General features: G+C 27.6%; 4 protein-coding genes across 8 annotated transcripts in view; 2 read left to right on the forward strand and 2 right to left on the reverse strand.

Moving 5' to 3' along the window:
• Window positions 1–6,930, reverse strand: part of LOC126848284 (probable beta-hexosaminidase fdl) — a 37,374-nt gene extending 30,444 nt beyond the window's left edge. Inside the window, exon 1 of one of the 4 annotated variants that reach the window (XM_050589058.1) lies at window positions 6,442–6,930. The gene's annotated coding sequence lies outside the window, so the exon portion shown is untranslated. Of the gene's footprint in view, window positions 1–6,435 lie in introns of all 4 variants that reach the window. The other 3 variants (XM_050589056.1, XM_050589055.1, XM_050589054.1) reach the window with 3 other exon arrangements.
• A 523-nt stretch (window positions 6,931–7,453) lies between these two features.
• Window positions 7,454–13,718, forward strand: LOC126848435 (dyslexia-associated protein KIAA0319). Of its 2 annotated transcripts, none has more exons than XM_050589338.1 (15): window positions 7,454–8,011; window positions 8,340–8,751; window positions 8,925–9,094; window positions 9,342–9,728; window positions 9,811–10,036; window positions 10,214–10,587; window positions 10,770–10,881; window positions 10,962–11,110; window positions 11,190–11,380; window positions 11,550–11,649; window positions 11,725–12,045; window positions 12,219–12,320; window positions 12,410–12,598; window positions 12,983–13,135; window positions 13,209–13,718. In XM_050589338.1, the coding sequence occupies exons 2-14, from the start codon at window positions 8,345–8,347 to the stop codon at window positions 13,132–13,134; spliced, it is 2,880 nt and encodes a 959-aa protein (XP_050445295.1). In that variant the 5' UTR covers window positions 7,454–8,011; window positions 8,340–8,344; the 3' UTR covers window position 13,135; window positions 13,209–13,718. The 2 variants fall into 2 exon arrangements, with proteins under 2 accessions (XP_050445295.1, XP_050445294.1); XM_050589337.1 differs by having other exon boundaries at window positions 7,454–7,938; window positions 13,209–13,717.
• Window positions 13,719–14,214: 496 nt separating this feature from the next.
• On the forward strand, window positions 14,215–18,715 carry LOC126848432 (tripartite motif-containing protein 45-like). The gene is made up of 6 exons (XM_050589331.1): window positions 14,215–14,452; window positions 14,628–14,878; window positions 15,032–15,252; window positions 15,496–15,696; window positions 15,930–16,138; window positions 18,037–18,715. The coding sequence occupies exons 1-6, from the start codon at window positions 14,289–14,291 to the stop codon at window positions 18,050–18,052; spliced, it is 1,062 nt and encodes a 353-aa protein (XP_050445288.1). The 5' UTR covers window positions 14,215–14,288; the 3' UTR covers window positions 18,053–18,715.
• On the reverse strand, window positions 17,289–18,139 carry LOC126848434 (uncharacterized). Its single transcript, XM_050589336.1, has 4 exons — window positions 17,947–18,139; window positions 17,741–17,869; window positions 17,498–17,624; window positions 17,289–17,422 (listed from the first exon to the last, which is right to left on the reverse strand). Exons 1-4 carry the CDS (start codon window positions 18,137–18,139, stop codon window positions 17,407–17,409), a joined length of 465 nt encoding a protein of 154 aa, XP_050445293.1. The 3' UTR covers window positions 17,289–17,406.
• Window positions 18,716–18,767: the final 52 nt, after the last annotated feature.

Below are 18,767 nucleotides of genomic sequence, written 5' to 3' on the forward strand. Positions count from 1 at the left end.
CCGTGATGTTCGCTGACGAACAATCCGCGCTTGTTAACCGTACACATAATAACAAAATTGCGAAACAATGAACGTCAAAATGTCAACAAATTAAAATTTTAATTATTGAAATAAAATTACTTGTTTCATACACAACGACTGTATAATTTTAAATTTTGTTTGATGTTTGTAACTGCTGCATTTTGTTATGTAAAATGAAAACGACGAAACTTGACGAAAATGTCATTAAATGTACAAACGTATAAACAACGTTTATTTAATATATTTCTCCATGAAAAAGCATACATTTTATCTTCTAAAATGTTTTATCTGCCAAAGTTTATAATAATTAATAAATATCGTGGATAAAGAGAGACAAAGTTATGCTATGGAAAATTTCTCTCAACGATATTAATATTTATCAATAAACATCATTTATGTGTGTGCGAATAATAAATTAAAATCATAATTATCACAAGTTATCAGATAAGAGATTTTTACATGGCATACATTGTAAGTAAAGACGACATAATTTTCTTCTTAAATACGAGTAATGTTTATCATATGAAGCTGATATTATTCGGATCGATTTTTACAAGTATCCATGTCACGAGCCGAATTGAATTTCAATGACCATCGGCACTGCTACGATAAATGATACGCGTAATAAGTATCGCGTGATGCATCGCGTGATTATCATATGCCATGAACAAATGTATGTTATTATTTTTGCCAATGATATTAATTCATGATGATAAGATAGAACATATTAAAGTAATGCGATCCAATACGCTGCAATTTAATATGATAATACAATGTATATAGTTTTTAGTGATCAAGAAAAGAAATGTTTGCCAATAAATATGTATATTTCGCATGCGCAAATACGCAATAAAATGAGAAAATCTGTAGGATTTATAATACAATACAAATAATAAATAATAAAAAAATACAGACGATGGCAAAGTAAACTATTGTAAAATAAACTTGATAAACGATATTGTTCAGATAATAAGTTTTGCAACAAATTTTTGTTACAATTTTAACTTTATTAGAAAGTTAAATTTATTCATATTTGTTTTACTATATATTTCTCAAAAAATTATTTTTTAAAAGAAGAAAAAAATATATATTTATAAATATTGCAAACTAATAAATAAATCACCTAACAAAATTAATATAAGAAATAAAATAATTTAAATAATGTAAATTATATTTAAATATAAATTATATGTACATGTAAAACATAATATATACTTTAATTTGAATAAGTTACATCAATTTAAATATACATTTCTTTAAAATTATTGTAAATAAAGATATATAATTTAATATAAATAAGAATTAAAATAAGAAAGTAAGAAGAAAGAAGAAAAAAATAGTATAAACAAGAGAGAATATATAATATAAATTATATCATAATATAATTAAGTATATAATTAATTATATCATATAAAATATATATTAAATTATAAATTATAAATTATGATTATAAAATATGTTTTTCGTGAAACACAGTTCGTTGACGTTATACATATCTAAACAATAGGTTACTGCTTACTAATATGGCAAATGTATTTACAAGTTTACAAACGAATACAGATTACAGAAGATATGAACTTGAGAGTCTTCCGCCATAGCTTGATACAATTCGCTTAACAGGATATTTTGGTCTTAAGACGGCTTCTTCTAGGCTCACAACACAAGCTTCTCACTTATGTGCATTCGTGCGAACATGCGCGTTTATGCGTCATGCACGCTTAAGCATATCGTGAAAATTACGCCTTTTTTTTTCTTCGTCAGATACATAAAATGATTTATATTAAAATATTTTTAAATATTTGGAAATTGGTACAGATTATAATTATTACAAATTATATTACATTATATATATATATATATATATATATATATATATATATTATTATAATTTTATTTTATATATTTGTATATTATAGACAGATGAAAATAATAATGCATTAAATTACAGAATGTAATTAATAAATTTTTCTGCAAATTATTAGGGATAAATTATTGGGAATTATCAAAAGTTTTAATATAAACGATTCTTGAATAATATTCAATAGCAAATATTATAAACCATTTTTATTATATTATTGCATCTCGTATTATACACATGTGCATGACATCTGAAATAGTGATAAAAATTTATATTTTTTCAATATATATGTAGATTACATTGCATATATATATATATATATATATATATATGTATGTATGTATGTATGTATGTATGTATGTATGTATGTATGTATGTATGTATGTATGTATGTATGTATGTATGTATGTATGTATGTATGTATGTATGTATGTATGTATGTATGTATGTATGTATGTATGTATGTATATAATTCATTCTATTATACGAATTTTAAACTTTGATTAATCTGGCATCTCCCCCACAAAATCATAATGTATAACATAATTAAGTATTAATTTAATCATGCCAATATCGAATAATATTAAATTGCTAATTTTCTGTTCTAATCCCGAAATTTAAAAAATTAATTCTATTAAATTCTATTAATTTTTAAAAATTAATTTTATTCCTATCAATTTTATTTTTTTATTTTATATGTTATATGTTAATCTCGAGGAAAGTTTAAATAATCAAAAGTGTGTTGATAACACTACAAGAAAAACCAAAAATTTGAGATGCTAGCATAATGTTAAAGTATCTTTAATATTAGTATCTTTAATATTAGTGTTTTTAATATTAATTAGTATTTTTAATATTAATTTCGTACTAATTCGTAAAAAAAGTAGGAATGAGATTCGAAATTAGAGCAATAAATTAACAATAAATTTAATTATGCCACATATAAATTTTATTTCTCGTGATAGAGATATAAATTAATATAATAATAAATTTTTGAATTCGTAGATATTTATTTATCAATCAAATCAAATATAATTAATCATTAAAATATATCAAAATAAAAATTAATATGTCTCTTATCTTTATCTGATATGAAAAGTATCGAGTAAATTAATAAATAAAATATCTCATACGCATAGTTTTTCAATGCATATGCTTTTAGTCAAGTGATTGTATAATATAAACACATTTCCAATATCTGTAACTTTCAATTTTTTTAGTTACCAAGCGCAAAAATACAATTTTGTTTTTCGATATTTAAGCATAAATTGTTTTATCATTTATTAAAACAATATATAATTTGTGTGTTGCAAATATAATATATCAATGTTTATAGCATCGTCCATAAATGTAATCTTTGATGATAACGTATCAACAAAAAAAAAAAAAAAAACTTGATATCAATTGGTGATTTTTAATAATTGCGTATGTTAACGCGGAAATTCATAGAGAATTAATGCTTAAATCCGCATTTGCCTCCCTGTCATGAAAACAATTTAATCCCTATCGATAAATCCAGCACTTAACAATGATTATACATATGTAAAACCGTGTAGCGTAAGCAGAAAATGTAAGCACGACGGTATATTACGTTATAATAGCCTCAATAATAAAGTAATACTTCATTGAACTGTTGTAATCGCGTACACAAAGGAACATATGTGCAATCATAACGAAGAGCCAGTATCATGATGGTCAATAAATTATCAGTGAGATATTTTATCTGTTATTGCGTACGTACCGATATAGTAAATGAGTGATTCGATAAATTTATCTAGAAAAAATGACCGATTAAATTCTGTTCCTGATAAATCGATAATTCGTTACCGCGCCAAGTATAATGATCACTTATATTCTACAATAATTCGGCCATTGATCAATAATATTATCGATGTAATTGTCCCGTAGTGAAATTTTGAAGCTGTTCCAAGAAAATTAATTACGCAAAAGTGATTGATAAAGAGGTTGACTGATATAAATTTTCAAAATAAATATATTCTACATTTTTATGATATTATAACAAATGTTATGATTTAATCAATATTATCTGGAATATCGTTTTAAAATATATTATCATCAGAAGAAATGTAGATGTAGAAACATTTATAAATGTAAACGATATTTTCAAAATATATTTTCAATAAATTTAGAAGTTAGATTATTTCAACGACATATCTTCAATCTTCATGTATTTTAAATAAGTTTAAAAAATAAATAAAAATTTAATTTAAAAAAGTTTTAAAAAATAAAGTTTTTTTTATCATTTCTTTTTGCATTAAAATCAAATTAAATCAAAAATTTTAAAAAAATTAAAGTAAACAAAATTTTTTTATATGTTTAAAGAAAAAATCCGAGGTAAAAAATCAGAGGAAAAACTTAAAAAAAAAAACTAACGTTTTACAGTAATAAATAGTCACGTAATTATAGATTAATTGCTGTAATAGAAGAACACGGGAAAATTGACAGCTCACTGCAGGAATCACGGTCGCCCTTATTTACATAGAGATTAAAATGATTAAATACCCGCTCGATCGCACCGTCTGGCTTCCATTATAAGCTGTCCTCGCGGTCGAGCTGACCTCACACAACTTAAACGCTGCTTTCGTTTAGGATCGTTTCAGGATCAGTTTCACCTTGAATTCAGAAGCGTACGTATGTGTGCGAAACGTGTGACGCTTCCAATCAAGTGTATACCGATCCTTTCGAAACGTGAAATATGTTCGAAAGATTCAAGCACATTTTATATGTTTATAATTTATATGCTAAAAGAGTATATTTCTTTCAATATAATTCGATAAAAACGTTAAACAATCTCTTCTGAATAAAAGCGTTGAATAATAATTATTTTTTAAAAATTATTGATAGAAAAAGAAATTTAAATCAAATAAATTAAGAACATTCTATTTTTCAATTTTATTTCCTAACTTTTGATGAATTTTATTTTGACAGACTCTTGATTTAAAACACAGTTATTTAATTCGCATAATATCTCAAATATTCAAAATTTTGAGAACTATAACAAAACATAACAGAAAAAAAGAAAATTATTTATTTTCATCAAGACATTCTGTTTACAGACATCCTGAATATTCCGTATTATTACGGGATACAACTACTCTCGAGAAAAAAACAAAAGTCTGTAGAACGAATTAAATAGCAAAGTCTTATTATTTCACTTCAAAATTCAGATTTCATATATGACTTTTTAAATGTTATCTCATTTTAAAAGCAACTTGCTCTTTTTAATTAAAGATTTAAATTATCAAGGCATTTTTTTAATAACGAAAAAATTCACCAAATTTTAAAGAAATATGTAGGTATAAAATTAATCCGACAATCTATCGTTAACATTGAGACTGCGACCTCAGTGACCTTTTGTTTTAAATATTTCATTCCTTGTGTTTTAATTATTTTATAATATTTCAGACTAGATTTATTCACGAGTGAACGTATGCATATTTCCGTTGAACCGCGCACGCGAACTGCATATGCCACGATGCATCGCGAACGCACGGTATGGAGCGAATGTAACGATCTGGGCGGCGAGAATGGAAAGGCGAACGGCAGATCGGACACCGAAGATTCATGTGTGTGTGTGTGTGTGTGTGTGTGTATGCGTGTGCGTGAAACGCATCCGATAATTAGGTGAGAGAAAGATTCCTGAAGGGCAAATTCTTTAGTGAATTTTTAGAAATAATTTTTTATTAAAAAACTTTTTTAACATATCTTTCATTCTCATCATATATTAGAGTATAATTAAGTTTGAATTAATATTTTCTCAAATTGTGAAATTTTACACTTTAGAAATAAAGTCAAATTAAATTAGCATATTTTAAACGTGTGTCATACATAGATGTAATAAAATAAAAGATAAAACAATTCGATAGATATTAATTGTTTTTTTATATTATATATGATAACAGAAAAACAAAATACAAGAAAAAACAATGTTTTTTTTAAAATATGAAAGACAATTTTATATACGTGTGTGTGTGTGTGTGTGTGTGTGTGTATGCGAGATGTATTTAGATTTGACAGAAAAACATTGTCAAAATAAAGACGACCACGCGTAGAGACATATTCTTTCTCACTTATTGACATACGCGCAAATTGAGGAAAGTAACTGAAACGTAATATATTTAATATATTTAATCGATAAAAAACTGCCTAACGTTATCTTTCTTTTATTCAATTATTTATTTAAATATTTATCAATTTGATATTCGCATTATAGTCGACTAGATGAGATTTATATTGACAATATGAAAATGTTTTATGAGGCAATACAATACAACTGACGTTCGTGAAATATTTGGCGAATTATACATATATAAGGCACCCGGTATCCAGTTTGCACATCCCAGAAGCCGGCTTTCAATTATGATAATAAGATATTTTCGGAGCGTATAAACACGAGACCTGCTGAGAATACAGAAACAAAGGCGCGCGATTGGGCGCGTTTTTCTAGATCGCCGCGAGTCGTATCGCGGCGAGCGGGAAAGGAAAGCGGAGCTGGACCAGGCCCAAGCTATATATCGTACGTCAATTTAACTTACCCTAACCTTCTAGCGTGATGGTCCTTCGGGATGCACGGCGTGCCTCGTCCCTCTGATTGCACGGTGATGAAGGCACGCGTCCTTGCACGCGCGCGACGCCAAATGCACGTAGAGGAGCACGCACGAGTTACGCGACGGCGGAGGCATCAATGGATAGTAGGAGAGACGCGTGAGTAACGGTATGTCTTAGCCATGTCGGGAGAGGAGCGAGATGGTGGGAGGGAGAGAGGATGGAAGGGAGAAAAGGAGAGAGACAAGACGAGAGGTGGAGGGAGAGGGAGAAGAGGCAGCATGAGATTCAACGCGCGCACGCACCGTGTCAATCCGAGGCGACACTGTCTGGACTCTGGACCTGGTACACTTTATCATCATGATCGGTGTCAATTCCAGTCCATTCTCTGCCGTCGACAATATGTAGCCGAGATATGAAAGAGAAAATGAAATATATCTTCTCTCATCTCTCTCCAAATCCACGCCATACCGTAAACACTAAACTATACTGCGCATAGTGTTTCGTCTCGACAATCGTCTTTTTTCTTTTTTTTTTTTATCGGATAAAATAGTAGCCTGTAATACACATCCGGCCGGTTGATACATATATGTATATATGTATATATATATATATATATATATATATATATATATATATATATATATATATATATATAGTACAAAGTTCTTGACTGAAAATAGTTTAGTTATTTATCATACATAGGTTGGTAGGAATGCAAACATATTTTTGAGAACTTGCGAAAGCGAAGATAAAAACATATGTATATATGTATGTATTATTCTATATATATATATTATAAAGCATTTCTATTTATTTATCGCGAACACAAGAAATAATAATATATATATTTAAAATTAATATTAACACAACATATTTAAATGACAGCTCTATACATTTGACGTTTGTGACTTAACATGGCAGTTATTATAATCGACCAATCAAGAAGTGGAACAAGTTGGCGCTTCTCCTATAATATAGGGCTATAGGGCTCTAATTTACATCAGATTTATATGAGAAGGCGCATTTCAATTTCCAATATGTATTCAGTGATTGGTTCTCTCTATTTTAGATGGCAGTAAAATGTAGAAATTACAGGAGCGCGCAATAGTGACAGCTCTGATTAGCCTGATCCGTAACGTTGCTTGTCAAACGAGTTCATTCGTTCTGGCTCGTTCGTATCTGTTATCGTCAGTTTATTACGCACGATCGCGTTATTCCGGCGTGCGGCAGGAAATATGATAATTACCCGTATGGTTTAGTCCATGCCGTTTGATAATAACATGCTGTTAATATATGATAAGCTGCGCAAGTCTGCAGACTGTTTTAACATAAGACTCGCCGGGCTAATAATCATCAACGGATCGCGAAGAGTTCACGATCGCGGGGAAGCATTGAAGATGATACATGTGTCATCGTAAAGTAGTATAATAATCTCTCCGCTTGGCCTCGACAAGAGTTTCATTTTATTTTCACTGTGCTATAAGAACAAGGTACGAATACAAGCTTCATTAAAAGCTTTATTATTGACAGTTGATTTTTCTCTAACACGATACCTGTTTTTCTGTAAGTATTAAGTTTTTATCAATTTTGATTTAAAAAATTCGTAAATTTGATCAAAATTTATGTTTATATTTTATAACTTATATTATTCTTTATATTTCTTTATATTATTCTTAATCGTTAATATATATGTTAGGCATATTAGTTTTTATTATGTTGTTACAAATTGAAATTATATATTTTTTCGTTATTATTTATTACTCGAAATACACATATATATATTGATATAAGAACTTTACAATTTTGGAAACATAAGCAAAGTAATGTTTTATTATAACATACAAGAAAAAGAAATGCACATCTATGTAACATTTTAACTTCTTTCATACAGCTAATATGACTGGAATATATCACTTGGGATTATATTTATTATTATTAGAAAGTTGCATCGGCAATTATGCTAGATGGGATATGCAACTGCTATGTTCAGATTTATATCCACGAGTATTCACTAGTTATTTACCTCGTGGCAATTTGACTAGTGGAACTTACACGCAACAAATTCATTTGTCCAATATACAGGACTGTGTTGTAGCCTGTTGCAAGAAATCTTTGTGTAATGTAGCATTGATGCACAATAATACTTGTTATCATGTAGAATGTGATAATTCCATGGTTTGCGTGCCATTATACAGACCAGAATTAGCAAACGATAATCCACCGAGCATGGTACTGGTCAGACCTGTGGAGAATAACAAAATATGGAGTGACTTCTTAGATCAAGTTAATGATGACACTCTTGGGTAAATTTCAATATTAAGCTTTTAAAGCATATATTTATCACTCATATTTAGCATTTAAAAACTAGAGAACAACTATTAGCTTGTTTTTCAAATAGTAATTAAATTAAAGTAATAACAATTAAATAATATTAATGATTCCTTTCCTTATTACTAATGATATGACCCATATTTAGAACATTGAGTACAGATGGCACAGAACAGGATCAAATGTTATTCAACGAAGCAAACAAAATCAGTTGTATAGATCAATCAGGTTGTCTAGATAATGAAATTTGTGTAAAACATGGGGAAACTGATGTTGGAACTTGTCAATGTCCTTTAGGTTTCAAACGGAATATTGCTGGTATGTTTTGTACTTTATTTAATTACTCATATGATTTTATGAAATAGATATTTTCTGTTTTTATAAAAGATGTGGGAAAAGATATTTAAGTGGGGTCATTAAACCTAAGCTATATATATTAAATGTTTTAATTATATCTAAGGATGTTCTTTAATAATGTATCCTTTGCATCCATGTCATATTTAGGAAAAATTAATGATGGGATTTTAAGATTAAAATTATATTTTTAATCTCTTTATTTTTATAGGTACTTGTATAATGATGCATGAAATAGATACTGCTGATCTTGGTGTAACACCAGAAGCAAAATCTCAAACTATAAAGGACATTAATACATCAATTAAACCAACTATGAAACAATTGTTAGTCTCAGCAGTTTCTAAAGAAGTGAGATTACCAGAAAATGAAGTTACATTGTCTGCATATACAGTTCCTGCTGAACGTGGCAACCAACATTATAATTATGCTTGGAGTTTGCTTAGTCAACCAGAAGGACATACAGGAACAATGACAGATCAGAATCGTGTTACTGTTAAATTAAGTAATTTGTCAGAAGGTTTATATACATTTAAAGTAACTGTAAGCAGTCCAAATGCTTATGGAGAAGCTTATGCCAATGTCAGTGTTTTACCTCGTGAGTGCTTTCTCTTCTTTTTTTTTTTTTCTAATTATAAGAGTACATAATGTCAATTATTATTTTCAAATCTTTATTTTAGCAAAACGTATCAACCAAGCACCAATTGCCATAATTACTCCTGCTTCGCAAATTGTGAAATTACCAAATACAGGCGCGGTTTTAGATGGTTCAAATAGTAAGGATGATGATCGTGTCATTTCTTATCATTGGGAATTGCAACAAGGTCCCATTGGATATCAGCCCAACCTTGTAGATACACCCACGCTTCAACTTAATAATCTTATTGCTGGCAATTACACATTCAAGTTAGTGTAACAACTATACTCTATTATAATATTAGCAATATTATATTACAATAGTAAATCATTATGTAACACGATATTTATATAGAAACAAATGATTTTAAAAAGTTTTTACTACATGTTCCTTAAATATAAAGAATATTAATATTCTTTATAAATTTTGATATATTTATTTCTCAGATTAACAGTCGAAGATTCAGATCATGTTACAAATTCGACAAGTGCCAATATAACTGTTTTGAAAGTAACCGACTATCCTCCCAGTGCAAATGCAGGACAAGATGTTATTATTTATCTACCTCAAAATACACTGACGCTTAATGGTAACTTAAGTACTGATGATCGAGGAATAGCCAGTTGGGAATGGACTAAAAGTCCATCTGATCAGAATAAAGCAGTAGATATGCAAAACACAAGAACACCTTACTTACAATTATCAAATTTAGAGGAAGGAATGTATACATTTGTACTTAAAGTAACTGATGACTCAGAGCAATCTTCCATGGCAGAAGTACATGTTTTCGTAAAACCTCCGACGAATAAACCACCAAAAGGTATTATTATCATTTTTATTATCAATATTTCAAATGTACAGTATATGTTAGAAACCACTTGTAAATTCTTTATAAAAGAAGAAATATTTGTAAAAAAAAATTATTATCTTCTAATATGCTTCTAGATACTAAGATTTTGATATAATCCTTCAAATAATATGAATTGATTCATTTTATTATAGCCGACGCAGGTGATGATGTAAGCATAGCATTGCCAGTAACACACGCTATTCTAAATGGTACAAAAAGTAAGGACGACATAAAGATTGTTTTATACCATTGGGAGCAAATAAGGTATGATATATCAAATTAATTTCATTTTTACATTTTGTGTGCTTTAAACTATCATATTAATATATATTTTTTTGTTATAGTGGGCCTAATAAGGCAGAATTTGCCACAGTCAATGAGTCTATTACAAACATTACAAAACTAACAAAGGGCGATTACATATTCAAACTGACTGTTGTTGATGATAATGGAAATGCTGATTCGGATACAGTCAATGTAAAGGTAACACAAAGTATGTATTATTTGTAATTATCATGTACACGTTATATTGCAAAATTTATATTATTTACATCAGAAATGTTACTTTTTAGATAAAAACGCACCCCCAAAAGCGAATGCCGGTGGCGATCAAGTTGTAACAGCGCCGATCACTGCATTAATCATCAATGGTTCACAATCGAGTGACGATTTAAGGATAGGACAATGGCTGTGGACCAGAGATCAATCTAGTCTTGCAATTGGTACTATAATTCAAGACACAGATAAATCACCAATCTTAATGGTAAAATTAAATTTAATTATAGATTGTTACATGTATTATAAACTTATATTAGTATTTCATGTTTATGATGAGTTGATATATATATATATATATATATATATTTGTACATCATATATATGTACACATAAGTGCATAAATCATGTTTTCATTGTTTTCTTTTTTCATGTAGTTAACAGATGTAGTTCCTGGTCGTTATATTTTTCGATTAAAAGTAACAGATGATCAAGGTTTGAGCAGCGAAGATACTGTATCAGTAATTGTAAAACCTGGTTAGTACTATAATTAAAAATAATATATTATAATTTCTTAGCAACTTTAAAAAATTAATCTCTTATATTTTATAGATCCCCAATTGTTACATTTAGTAGAACTAACGCTAAACATTGGGGCTAGTATGTTAACTGTTTCACAGAAAAATTCGTTAGTAGTGAAACTACAGATGTTACTACGAGATGAGGCTTCGATTGTTGTGCGAAATTTGAGGACCGAACCTCATACTGGAAAGGCTGTTTTAGTGTTTTATGTAGAAAAGAAAGGAGGAAAAACAACATTGCCAGGTCCAGAAGTAGTTAAAAGACTGAAAGAAAAGTTACTTCAAGATTCTGGTCTTTTACAACTATCAGTGGCTAACATAGATACTGCTGTATGCCAAAACAATTGTTCAGGTATATAACAAAGATATTACATATGTAGCATTTTTTTTATGTCAAAATATATATATATATATATATATATATATATATATATATATATATATATATATATATTTAAAAAAATGGAATCCTAAATTTTTATACAAAGTTATATAGAGTTAATATTCTTTTTATATCATATTTAGGTCACGGTGTATGCCATCATGAGACAAGACTATGCCTATGTGAAGCATTTTGGATGCAAAACTTAATACAAAAGTATTTTGGTAATGGCGATTCTAATTGCGGTATGTCAATTTTTTTTTTTTCATTTTATTTAATACAAAATGCTTCTATACAATCATTGATCATGTTTCAATCATAATTATTTTTTTAGATTGGAGTATTTTGTATGTGATAATAGCATTGTTATCATTAGTTGTATGCTGGGTTGGACTTATTTGGGGATTTGTTTGCTTGTGCCAGAGAATATGCGCCGGTAGAAGACGTTCATCACTTCGGCCTAAGAAGAAACCAGCGCGTTATTCTTTGCTACAACCAGAACCAGAAGATGACAGCAGTGCATGTATGTAATTTATGATTTACTTTTATTATACATGATCTCTAGAAGCTGGATAATAATAAATATTTTGCATTGTTAATACTATTATCCATTAGCTATAAAATATTTGCTATAAAATATTAAATGTAAAAAACAAATTTACAGATAGATTTTCTCTCCTTTAATTTTTCTATAAATTATTGGAATGATAAAGTTTTCTTTCTTAATATTAAATTTGATAGAAAAATGTATCAGTTACAAAATTTTAATAAAAAATTTATAATTTATCGTTTTCTTGTTGCAACCATTTTAACAATTATATTTTTATATCACATATATGCATGAAAATATACTTGAATATCAAAAATTTATTTACTATTGAATGATATAATAATTCCTATGTTGCAGTTTCAACTTACAACAAAATGGTATTATCAGAATCAGACACTGATTCTGACGACGTCTTGTTTGAGCATCGTAAGAGTAAAAGCGGTAGTCATATAAGAAATGGTAAATCTCGAAATGGATTTATCAAAATTGGTTCTCGAGTAAAGACATGAGGTAATAAAACTGATAAGCTTACAATTTATGTAATAATAAACATTGAATTAAGATATGATTTTACATATTTCAGAAACACAATGATAATGGTGCAAAGATAAATAGCACACAGTTGTGTGAATTTGGCCAAACTTAAAATACTAGTCATGAAGATGTAAATTGTGACTTACGTACCTTATGAGAACAATACATTTACTTCTCCAAAATCGGTATTGGTAAGAATGTTCTAAGAAGGTAGATGGAGTCCAAATATATTGTTTATAGATACATGAGAATAATAACTTCACAATCTGCGTCACTTGATTACTTAATTCTAATTTTAAATATTAATTCTATTCTGTATTTTTATTATTGTGATCTTAATAACGCTATTGATTAATTGATACCCGACGATATAAGCATATCGTCAAACTATTGAGAGCTTGTCCAAATATTATATTATGGCCTTAGAAAGTATTTAAATTTTAAAATCGATATGTAGCAAACACTATTATATCTATATGTCATTTATATGTACTGCTTACTCTTTAATATGTACATTATCGATCTTATTTTTACACTATATGGATATTAAATAAAATTTATTATCCATACATATGTTTTGTTAAATTTCTCTATAGAAAACTCATTTTTCCATAATTCCTCATATATGTATACATTTTACTCATATATACATTTTAATGTTATTTATAAATATTCTTGTTCATATAAATAAATAATTTTTTTAAAGAGAGAAATTCTCTCTCTAAAACAAAAATTATTATATAGCAGAAAGCTTTCAACATGTAAATTATTGCAATACGTTTTACAATAGTAAATAAACAATAATAGATTTTTTTACATTTTGTCGAATAGACAATTTAGATATTAATAGCATGCCTTCACAGTATAGTTAAAATCTTGCATTTCAAGGCAAGTTCCACGCGCATTTGGCTCGTCTATATTTCAAAGTTATTTTTAACTCTATGCTGTGAAATTTCAAGTAGCAAGAAGATTGCATGCGGCCCGTTGATCCACTTTCGTATTTTTCGTTAACATTAAGTTTGTGGGTTTTTTTTAATTTGGTGAGTTAATTTATTGTGATTTATCAGTATAAATATTTATTATATTCGTAGTAATAAATTGTATTTTATCATGTAGCGTACTGTGATCGATGGATCTTATGAATTGTTCGGCAAAACATTCTTCAAAAAATTGTTGCTGTCGCGAGGCTGGTAGTGATCTCGGAAGCTGCGATCATATTTACGCAAGTTTGATGGAATGCAAAAAAGATATAAATACTGAAGTTAATGTTGAACCAATAACGACAAACAAACGGTGAGCGAAAGCTTCTATTCATTTAAATGATGAAACTTATAATTTATTATGTACATACAAAATATTAATTCATTATATTATGATTAAAATTAATATAAATAAATATGTTAATTTTTTGAATAAAATTTTTAAGATTTATTTGTTTTGGATATAAGCCACTTTTTATTGTTTTTAGCAATGAAGATTCCAGAAAGAAGCATACTCGATTCACAAATTCAAACAGTCTTACATATCAGCCTTTGTCCGTTTTTCCTCGCAAAATGGACAGCGAAGTTTATGAAGAACCGAAAGAAATAATAGATCCATACAAATCGCACACTTTAGATTTTCAATGTCCTAGATGCAGACAGAGAATGGAAGAACCTAGACTTCTTCCTTGTTTACATTCTATATGTTTATCGTGTGTTTATGAGTTAATGAATAAACGTAAGTCTGAATTGGCACTAGCAAAATTTTAGTTTATAAAAAAAGGACAATTTAACATTTCCAATTGCTCATAATTTTGATTGCATTATGTTAAAAAATGATTTAATTCGTTATGAAGAAGACATCTCCTATATGTCTCTTATGTTTTTATAGCTTCATATGTTTCACTGAAGAACGAAATACGAAATAATAATCGAAAATACGCGCAACACAGTGTTCACGAAACATGCCCGTTATGCGATTCTGATTTGCCAAATATTAATTCTACTATACCGCCGCCGCATTATCCTTTGCAACATCGTTTAGTTATGGACACTATGCGGCGCAAACTGATTAATAGAGTACTTTGCGACACTTGCACAAGCGAAGTTCTGGTAACACGAGATCTAGATATTATTATATAATATTATATATATCTTATATGAAATTTAGTTTTCAAAATTTATTATGGTCATTTATTGTTTTCTTAATCTCATTATGTTGCAAAATATGATTTTATATGCATCTATATAACGCTATAATAAATCAATATCAGAAAAAATACATAAAGAAATATTCCATAAAAATTGCAGGAATATCTTATAGACAGATTCTTTTCCATGTTACTTTTTTTTAAGGCACTCATACAGTGTTCCACATGTTTATGTAATTTCTGCTCGGAATGCGGCAGACAACATGAACAACAAAATGTGGCAGAAGCAAGAACAATTAAACATTTAATGAGACCATTGTGGGAGGCTACCAAAATACGACGCGTCATTTTATGTCAAATACATCCGATGCACGCTTTAAGATTTTATTGTATCGCTTGTCAACAAGTAAAAAATTTTCTTTCTCTATGTGCACGATACTTTTTAAAGTAAAAATGCAAACATTAAAAGAAATAGTTAACTTCAAATGATTGAGATTTAAGAAAATATTGATATTTTCTTAAATATTTATATTAATCGTTTGAAGGCGACTCAACTAATTTTATGGCTCATTATACTTTATTATTAATAGTTTATATAATTTGACTAAATTATATATATAGACCATATAAAATTTTCAGGTAACATGTAAGGAATGCATGTGGAGTGCACAGCATAGAGGTCATGCCAGTGAGGATGCACTTGGAGTGGGAAAGAGAGCTCATGCATACTTAGTAATTATGTTGCAAAAAGCGAAAATATTTCTAAATACTTTGTTAATTCAATATAATCATGACGTATTTTCTAACAATGGTTCTGAAGAATTGCAAAATATAGCCACGACTTACAAGTACGTATTTATATAATTTTATTATTAATATTTTATTATTTAAATTGAAATTTATATGTATATATAAATAATATTATTATTATTATCAAATATGTGATTGTGTTTCGCGCAAAAGCGTTCTACAGTATTTTTTCCAAAAATTAATAATTTTTACTTTAATTGTATAACTATTACTACAAAGGTATATGTATAATTTGTATAGTATATATACACATAACAATTCAATGCATAGGTTTCTAAACAAAAATCGATGCTTGTTAATTAATTTATTATAATATACAATTGTCATGTGATTAATATGGAAATAATGAGCAAAAAAAGAAAACATAATGAAGTAATTGTCATTTGAGGTATAAAACCATTATACATTCCAAAAAATTGATTAATCAAACTTGGGTATACTTTGATATTATAACAACAGTTATAATATCGCGATCAATATGTAATTTAGAATATATTTTATCTAAGATTAAAGAGTTAAGTATATTGTATTATTTGTAATTAATTAATAAAATGTAAGTGTGCAAGAACTCCTATTTTTTCATATAAGATATACATATGTATGCAAGTAGATATTTGCTGCTTATACATATGTATAATCTTAAACTTTGTCTAAATAAAAAGTAAAATTAGGATAAAACAAAGGATGTAATACTACTATTGTATTTTCACAATCCTACTCTCTTTTTGTTTCAAAAAAATTTAATTACATCGGTTCATGTTATTTTAACAAGTTATTTTCTGTATACTGTTAAAATTAATTATTAAAATTACTATTTTAATTTCAAATGCTATTACAAATTCACATAAAAATATATAATATTTTCACACAAAATATAATGCATTAAATGGTAGCAAGATAGACTTTTTTGCATGAAAAAAAAAATTTATATAATACTAAGAGAATAAAAGTCTAATTATATTCAAAAATTGTATTTTTAAATATATATTTCAAAAATCATAAATTATAAAATGTATAATTTGATTTTTATCTCATATAAATGTAAATACTTCATTTTCAGAATTAAATATATTGACAACTATGATTTATAAACAAAATTTTTATCAAGATAAAACTAGCTTAAAATTATAAGAAAATAAAAGTTTAACCATTTAATTTCATATTTATTTCATCAAAAATTTTTGAATTTTAATAATTAAATGCCATTTTTTCAGATCAAATTTTCTATATCTAGAGATGTAAGAGAATATAACTTTGATTTGTAAATAATAATTGCATTCTTTTTGTATAATTAATGTACTTTTAATTAAAGCTGAATATATCTAAGAGAGAGAGAAAAAGAGAATGAAATATTTTATATGTTCAGAAGACATTTTTATTAATTTATTAAGACTTACAGTGTAAGTTGATGCATAGTTTTTCGTATCACTAAGCAATGTCCATTACGTAATATAGATCCACAACAAGACCAATGATCAACACCCGGATGTCCAATATGGCCATGACCGCAACCTTTATATCCACCTTTAAAATGAAATAATATATTATTTTTACTTTCTCTAAAACTTTATACAGAATTTATTTAATATATTCCATTACTTCTATTTAGACTATTTGTAATTAGTGAAATTAATTCTTACCAGGCATAGTACCTCTGCAGCCACAAGTTATTTCCTTCTTTCCACCGCTAGAACAGAATGTGCAGCAATGATAAATACCACTATGCATAAATCTCAAAGTAGATAGCCTGCCATTTTTGTGCCAACGTTCTGCAGCAAAATATAATATATTCAAATATAATTATTTTTCATTCAAAAAACTTTAAACAATATTGAGTACTGCTTACCATCTTCTTTATCCGTTGTTACATTTGTCACACCTAATTTATTTAATCTTCTTACTATTATTCTAGCAAGCGTTAATATTTCTATTTCAGAACCATCAGCAAGTAAATCATTTACCAGCGAAATAGCATCCAGAAGATGCCTCGCTCTTCGTAATCGATCAAATTCTCGAATTCTTTCCTGGGCCTGTTTCATGTGAAGCAACAAAACTTTGTAGTCTTGTAAATTTGGAAGATCTGCATTATTTTTAGAATATCTGTATATAAAAAGAATCCTTATTTATCTAAAGTAAAAAATAATTATAATTTTAAATATCTTATGGTATAAAAACTTATATTATTATATAATAAATTATGTAAAAAAATTAGTTTAAGTGGTAGAAATAGATTTTAACAAAAATTGTATGTTTAATACATGGATTATTTCATTTTTATCATATACTCAATGTATAAAAATGATTATGAGACATATTATGCATAATATATTTTACTTTAAGTATTGTCATGTGATTTTCATCTTTATCTTAATATCTTGATATATATTTATCTTGTCACTTAAGTATATGAATGCGCAAGATAAATGCATCTTATTGTCATTTGAGGTATTAATATATCATTAGAATCGACAGAATATATAAATTAGCGCTGCTTATATTTATTAACAATCCTATTTCTTATTTTAATGACGTTACATTACAGTTAAACACATAAATAAAAACTTAATGTGCTAAACAAATTGCGAAAATGCTTAATTTCTAAAAAAATATACGTACAGTTATTATAAATCTAAAAATGTATACAATATTCTCCCCTAAGATAAAAAA

The sequence above is a fragment of the Cataglyphis hispanica genome, chromosome 3 (genome assembly GCF_021464435.1).
Source record: "Cataglyphis hispanica isolate Lineage 1 chromosome 3, ULB_Chis1_1.0, whole genome shotgun sequence".
Lineage (NCBI taxonomy): Eukaryota > Metazoa > Arthropoda > Insecta > Hymenoptera > Formicidae > Cataglyphis > Cataglyphis hispanica.